The 7,487-nt window shown below is 50.6% G+C and overlaps 1 protein-coding gene across 1 annotated transcript in view; it reads right to left on the reverse strand.

Annotated features, from left to right (window-relative positions):
• Nucleotides 1-2,683: 2,683 nt before the first annotated feature.
• Nucleotides 2,684-7,487, reverse strand: part of SLC3A2 (solute carrier family 3 (amino acid transporter heavy chain), member 2) — a 40,161-nt gene continuing 35,357 nt past the window's right edge. Inside the window, exons 4-10 of the mRNA XM_010853970.1 lie at nt 7,062-7,156; nt 5,411-5,479; nt 5,266-5,324; nt 4,908-5,088; nt 4,655-4,798; nt 3,313-3,396; nt 2,684-3,186 (exon numbers count right to left, since the gene is read on the reverse strand). Of these exons, the coding sequence (XP_010852272.1) occupies nt 2,824-3,186; nt 3,313-3,396; nt 4,655-4,798; nt 4,908-5,088; nt 5,266-5,324; nt 5,411-5,479; nt 7,062-7,156 (995 nt within the window). The 3' untranslated portion in view covers nt 2,684-2,823. The remainder of the gene's footprint in view (nt 3,187-3,312; nt 3,397-4,654; nt 4,799-4,907; nt 5,089-5,265; nt 5,325-5,410; nt 5,480-7,061; nt 7,157-7,487) is intronic.

Below are 7,487 nucleotides of genomic sequence, written 5' to 3' on the forward strand. Positions count from 1 at the left end.
CGGTAAGGAATCCACCTGCCAACCCAGGAACACATGTTCACCCCCTGGTGCAGGGAAATTCCTCATTCCCTGGGGCAACTAAGCCTGTGCACCACGGCTACTGAAACCCGCCTGCCCTACAGCCCATGCTCCGCAACAAGAGGAGCCACCAAAATGAGAAGCCCACACCATGCACCGCAACTAGAGACAGCCCGAGTGCAGCAGTGCAGACCCAGCACAACCAAAAGTGAAAAGTAAATAAGCAAATTATTAAAATGAATGTCAGGGAGTTATTCCTTAATGGATAGCCTCAGTTTGGCGTGATGATAAAGTTCTGCAGATGGATAGTGGTGATGGGTGCACAGAGCTGTGAATGTACTGGAGACCACTGAGCTGTTCGCCTAAAAATGGCTAAAATTGTAGTTTTATACTATGTATATTTTACCACAATTTTAACTGTTAAGTCCACAGTAAGTTGCAAAGCACACAATCGTGATGGTACAAACTGTAAGCCAGAGGAGAGGCCTGGGGTCCGAGGAAGATAGGGAAAAGAAGGGCTGGAGCTGGGACCCTAGGAAAGGACCGAGAAGGGTGGAAAGCCTCAGGAAGAGAAGAGGCCCCGCTTAGATGTGGGCCAAAACGGGGAGGGCCTGTGGGGGTAGGGAGGGAAATCCTGGGCAGAAGGGAGTTATAGCTGGCAGGCTGCAGGGTGTGTCTTCTCAGGAACTGAAGTCTCAGAGTCCGTGCCTAGTGCCTAGTGCACGCCTTCCTCCACAGCCCAGGCCAAAGGTCAGCAGACAAGGACTGGACCTTAATTTGGGGCATCTAATCTTTCGATCAGGCTTCCCTGGTTGACTCAGTGGTAAAGAATCTCCCTCCCAGTGCAGAATATCCCCTAGAGAAGGAATGGCAGTCCACCTCTTGCCTGGAGAATCCCATGGACAGGGGAGCTTGGTGGGCTTCAGTCAGGGGTTGCAGAGTTGGATACAACTTAGCGACTAAACAACAAATCTTTCGATCTGTCCCTTACATCAAGACACTCAGACACACAGGCCCTGTCCTACAGTTATCAGTGTTATTTTCCATAAGAAAACCAGGAGGGCCAAGCTCAACCCGAGGCTATGAAGCCAACCTAAAAAATGGCAACCCACTCCAGTACTCTTGCCTGGAGAATCCCATGGATGGAGAAGCCTGGCAGGCTAGTCCATGGGGTCGCAAAGAGTTGGACACGACTGACTGACTTCACTTTCTAAGAATCATTATGACCCCAAGCCCTGTGGATCTACCTGCAGGATCCCAGCACTGCCTATCAATCATCTCTGAAGTCTAGACTTTGCCCTCAGCTACTGGGAGGTGATCTCTAGGCCTCTGGAATGTCCTGACAGGAGTCTTTGTTAGTCTGGGGACTTCAGATGTGATTTTATGACAAAGGCATTGTGAAACAGGGCCTCTGGAGGGGCTGGAGACTAAAAGTATTAGCCAGAACCTGCGGGAGGGGCTGGAGAACGAACATTAGCCACATGGGCCTCTGTGATTAAGCCTCAAGAATTAACTCTGGACAGTAATGGGTCAGGTGAGCTTCCCTGCTCGGCCATACTCTGTGGGTTGGTCAGAAGGTCTGTGTTCAGGGCTCCACTGGACTCCTCTCAACTGGGAAAGGACCACCAGACGACCCTTCATGTTTGGATGCCAGATCAGCCAATTCCAGATGAGCCCGGGCTTGCGTCCTTGGTTTTTGAATGTGTGTCCTTTCTCTGGAGTAAATCTGTAATCTTGGTGCTTCTCAGTTCTGTCTTTCTAGAAAATAACCCACTAAGGATAGTCACAGGGACTCAGAACTCACAGCTGATGTCTGAAATGAGGGGAGTATTATGGGGACCGCAACTTCCGGTGGTGCAGTTTGCCAACTCCTTGCTCCCTGGCCCCTTACTATGACCTTCATCATCTGCCCACCCCTTGCCAACCACACTTCATCCCTGGTCCTCTCCACCTGCCCCCTCCTCATTCCTCATTCCACCCCGGGCACTGGAATTCTCCTTCCCAGACATCTAGCAAGTAAATTCCCTCCCGGATTTCAGACCTTTGATTCAATGCCACCTCCCTGGTGAGGCCCCCACCCTAAACTCCCTCCATGCCCACATACCGCTTTGTCTGCTCTACTTTTTCCTCTCTGAACACCATCACCATGTCCACCAAACTCTAAACTTAACGCATGTCATTTCTTCTCTGTCTCCTCACTAGAGGATAAGCCCTAAGCAGACAGAGATCTTTGCACTGTTTCCTCCTGTAAACCCAGGAGCTAAAACAGTTCCTGGCACATGCTGAGTGCACAATAAATCCTTGTTGAATGAAGAATCTGCAGTACTTGTAGAAAACAGGCCACCCTACACCCACCTTTTCTCCCAGAAAGGCCAAGTCTGCAAAACAGGAAAAGTGACCATGCTTGGCTGGAGACCACTGTTGAGGGAGGTTAAAAAGAAAAAAGAAAGAGTCAGCAAGAGCCGAGACCTCCAGGAGAGGTCTTGAACCTTGTCCAGGCTCGGGGAGGAGGTAGGGTGCTAGTCCGGCCTGACACCTCCTGGCTGCTCTGACTTCGGCAGGCGCCTTCCGCTCTGGTCCTGATCACTGTGAGGGGGTCCAGCGGGGGAAAGGGGAAGGAGAGAGAAATTCCTGCATTGACAGCAGGTGGAAAGAAGACATGGCCTCACCAGGCAGGAGTGACTTTTATTTGAAACCAGAAAACACCCTATTTGGGGGTTCCTCTGTAACAGTTTAAAAAAAAAGAAGAGAGAGAAATCAGAACCCAAAGGGCCAGGGGATGGGGGGAAGGGTAGTGGGCCCAGGTCAGGCCACATAGGGGAAGCGGAGCAGCAGCCCCTCATGAGGTTGTAGGTTCAGGTGCTCCAGCTCAAGGGAGGTGCCCTCCTCACGGCCTGGCTGGGTGCTGAGCAGCAGATCCACCCTGGCTGGCAAGCTGGTGCCGGTGGGCAGGCTGGAGGCCCGCAGCCTGGCCAGTTGGCCCACATCCCCGAAGTTGAGCACTACGAGGAAACGCTCGTTCTGATCCCACTGGCGGATGTAGGAGAAGAGGTCGGGCCCCGAAGAGAGATCGTAGAAGTCTCCATGCAGCAGGGAGCGTTCCTTACCCCGCTGATCACTCAGCCAGCGGAACAGGGAGAGGAGGGAGTTACGGTCCTCACTCTGGCCCTGCAAACAGTGATAAAGTGATAAAGATACTTCAGACAGGGACGAAGGGCTCCCCGGGGCACAAAGTCCTACCAGCCACCAGCCCCCACCCCTTGACAACAGGCCCTGCCCGTGGAAAACACTCACCTTCACAGTCATGCTGATGTTTATAGATGCTGAGGTGTTGGGAAAGCTGGATTCATCCCACAGCATGACCGGGGCCTTCACAGGCTGAAAACCAGGCAAAAGAGGACTGCAAAAAACCTAACTGCTCTCCAACTCCTCCCCTCATTTCCAGATTTATAACCTCCTCTACCTCAGGGCCTCGCACACTGTCCACTCAGCCTGGAGGGCACTTCTTCCAGATAGCCATAGGCCAGTCCCTCACTGTGCTCTGATCCCTGCTCAGGGACCTCCCTCAGGTTTTCTGAGGCCACTTGATATAAAATCGACTGTATCCCCTGCTCTCAAAGCCCCCGACCCTGCTTTCTTTTGCAAAGCACATGTCAGCACCGGGCATCCTTATTACATGTGCTCACCATCTAATTTCACCACCTCCAGCTCTTTTGTGTACTGCTGTATCCTCTGTGCAAAGCACACAGGAACTACTCTGTCAGTTTTGTGGAATAAGTGAAAAATGGGTTTTATAAATGGGGTTCCCAGGTGGCACTAGTGGTAAAGAACCTGCCTGACAATGCAGGAGACATAAGAGATGCAGGTTCAATTCCTGGGTCGGGAAGATCCCCTGGAGGAGGGCACGGCAACCCACTCCAGTATTCTTGCCTAGAGAATCGCTATGGACAGAGGAGGCTGGCGGGCTACAGTACACAGGGTTGTAGAGTCAGACACGACTGAAGCAACTTAGCACACGCATACACGGGTTTTATAAATATCAGCTCAATGTCAACCTCCAACCTTGTGGCTAAAGCCAAGTGGGCGCCTTCATGGTCTTACCCCACCTCGGCTCTCGAGGTGTGTGTATCTGGTCCCCTACAAAGCTCTGAGTTCCTGGACAGCACAGGACCTAACCAAGAGTAGCCAGTGTCCAGTGAATGAACAAATTACTAAGTAACAGCTACTGTATTGAACTCCTACCAGGGAGCAGGCACTGCATTTTAAATATGCCTTCTTTCAGTCATAACTACTCTCTGCATGTTAGTCGCTCAGTCGTGTCCAACTCTTTGTGACCCCATGGACTATAGCCCACCAGGCTCCTCTGTCCATGAGATTCTCCAGTCAAGAATCTTGGAGTGGGTTGCCATTTCCTTCTCCATACTACTCTATAAGGAATGCAATTATGGCAGAAAAAATGATTAAGAGTTAGAGAGAGAAAATAACTTGCCAAGGCCACACAGTGACTGACCAGGGGGCTGACTAGCAAACAAGCTTTCCTTCCCAAGGCTCATGGTCTGTCCGCCACCAGCCACAGAACCACTGTGATGGGTGAACACAACCTCTCCCACTGTGCTGGGCAGGCAGCAAGCATTACCTGTCCAGGAAGGCCAGCTCCCTCCAGGCCAATCTCGTCTCCATAGCTGAACACTGGGGTCCCCGGCAGGGTGAAGAACAGCAGCTGGTAGAGTCGGAGGAGTTGGGGCGAAACAAAGGAAGTCAGGAGTCCCGCCTGAGACACCTGCAGGAATGGACACACTCGTGAGCCCCAGAGCCCACTTCTGCCTCCACCTCCCAATACTCTCTTCCAAAAGGCCTCCTGCCCCCTCTCCCACCACTGTGGTACTCACACTCCAGCTGCACCAGTTGCTGCCAAAGGCGTCCAGATACTGGGTGACCAGGAAATTTGTATGATTCCCAGTTAAGCTGGAGTGTGACAGGTAAGAGCTAGTCAACAACAGGTCCCTGGTGGGTTCGAGTAGCCTCAGGATCTGCTGAAGGTCGGAGGAGTCTGTGCCTGCAATCAAGAGCCTACACACAGCAGAGGGAGTTGAGGTTAGTACTGGACAAGAAAGGAGAATGGAGGCGAAGAAGTTTCTCTAGGCTAGGAACTCCGCCCTTTCCTGGGGCTCATACTCCACTGGGGGCGGGGGGGGGGTGGTTTCCCAGAGTGGAGCTGAATTGGGGAAGCTGGGGTCTGGCACCCACCGATCCTCACTGACGCTCTTAGTGATGTTCTGCCACTCAGCTAAGAATGAAGACGGATTCTAAAAGGAAAAGAGCAGAGTCGTGAGGAAGGGAAGGCTATCGGGCCCTGGCAAGGCTTCTGTTCTCACATAGAAAGGGTACTCACTGTCAGATTCTGCACATCCCGGACCTGAAACCCGTCCACACCGGTCTGCAGCCAAAACCTCAGAGCTTCCTATGGGGAGAAAGGCAGAAGTACAGAGGAAAGCCATCACTGCTGATGCAAAGGCTCAGAAGATTTCAGCCCACACTAAATCTTCCTACCCTATACTTCCCTGTGACCTCAGGAGAGGCACTTGCCTTGAACAGTCTCACTTTCTTGCCTCTACTATAAACCTTTAGCCTTCAGTTCCCCTTCCATTCCAACCCATCACTAATCCTTAGTGATATAGTGCTCTTCTCTACTCCTCCCCATGGTAAATCACAAAGCTTTAACACCTACAGAAAAGGCCTATACACTAAATGTTAACTTCCTTCAACACTTAGCATATGTAAAATGTTGATATACTCATTTTACAGATAAGGAAACAATGTCAGAGAAGCAAGGAGGCATGCCCAAGGCCACAATCAGAGAGCAACAGTGAAGGGACCTAAAATGCTAACCAAGATCCCAAGATGAGTATACTTACTCCTCTCCCAGTTTCTTGGAGCCTGGGGAGGGTCTAAGTAAAAGAGCCATTCAGAGCAAGACTCAGGATAAAAGCCTGAAATTCAAAGCACAGCCCCAGGGCAGTTTACCCAAAGATTTGAAAAGAGAAGCCAGCTCTGCAGAATAGGCCCAGGCTTGAAGCCCTGGCATTCCTGTGGCACGTGACACAGACCCCCACTCCCCCTGCCCTCTCTTCTGGGTTCTCTCTCTGCTCCCTGTCTTCTCTCTTCTGGTCTCCATCTTCATCTGAGGCTACCACACTTTGCGCCTTAACATCTAAAAATGTTCTCTTCTCAGTAACTTTTAAAGGGTCTTCTAGCAAGTGGCAAGGAATGAACCAAATGACCCCAAGGGTCAATTGAAATGCTGGGAGTACAGAATTCTACCTCAGAATCCTGGCTGCCAGCAGAGGGTCAGAGTCTGCTTCCAGTTTTGTTCTACCCCTTCTGAACTGGTCAGTGCCCTAGAACCCAGGCATTAGGAGCTGGGATGACTTTTAAAACCCCACTCCCAGTCTTCAGGGTACGGAGTTTGAGCCTTATACCTTCAGAGAAGGCAGATTTGAGACTTAAGATTAGTTGGGACCTTCAATCCCAGGGCATATTAAAGCCCCTCTGAACCTTAGCTTCCTCACTTACCGACTTGGGATATGAGTAGGAACCTTGTTTGGTTATAGAGGATTAAAGAAGGTATATAAAAATACTCGGCATATTCCCGGACACATAGGAAGACCCCAGTGCTTACAATTTCAGACTGGGCTGCCTTCCAAAACACATCAAATAAGAAATGGGAAACCAGACAGGACAGGATTCCCACAGAGAAAGGGCTTCCTCTGCCAAAAGGAAGAAAATTCACATCTGAAAAATTCCATCCTGGCACTGTCACCCTCAGAGTCAGGGAAACAAGTGGTCTTTCAGAAAAGGAACAAACAAAAATAGGGATGTACTACTTGCCTATCCTTCTGCCTGTGGAAAGAGTGTGCCTGCTGGGCTACAAGGAGCCAGGGGCCCCTCAGGTGGTGCCAGGCTACGTTTATAGAACTCACTATGAAAGGGCCAAACAGCCCCAGCATCCGGCTCCCACCTGCCGTCAGCACCAACACACTCACCTTCATTTTGATGGCCACAGTGTCAATCTGAATGGATTGAAACCAAGGGTTCTGGCCCTTGTAGTTGGGAGTGAGGTCCAGGATGACCCGGATGCCTAGAACAAAAGAGGAAGAGGTGGTTGATAGAAAGACTTTGGGAGAAGGGAAAAGGAAGAAATCAACAAATACAAGTCGGTAGACTACTCCCTATGTACTGGTACAAAAGTTTAGATTTGAACCCTGGTGTAACTCATTTCATTGAAACAAAGATATGAGCAAATATGGAGGGGGAGGCGGGGTGGGGGGGGGTCGGTGTTGGGAGGGAGTAGTGTAACACAGAAGGCTGAGCTATGAAGCCCTGGCCCCCTCATTCCCAAAGTGAACTTTTTTCAAAGACAAGATTTTACTTTAATTTTTTTTTCTCCAAAGGATCTACTCTTAAGTTTT

This window comes from Bison bison, unplaced genomic scaffold (assembly GCF_000754665.1).
Source record: "Bison bison bison isolate TAMUID 2011002044 unplaced genomic scaffold, Bison_UMD1.0 scf7180017864334, whole genome shotgun sequence".
Taxonomy (NCBI): domain Eukaryota; kingdom Metazoa; phylum Chordata; class Mammalia; order Artiodactyla; family Bovidae; genus Bison; species Bison bison.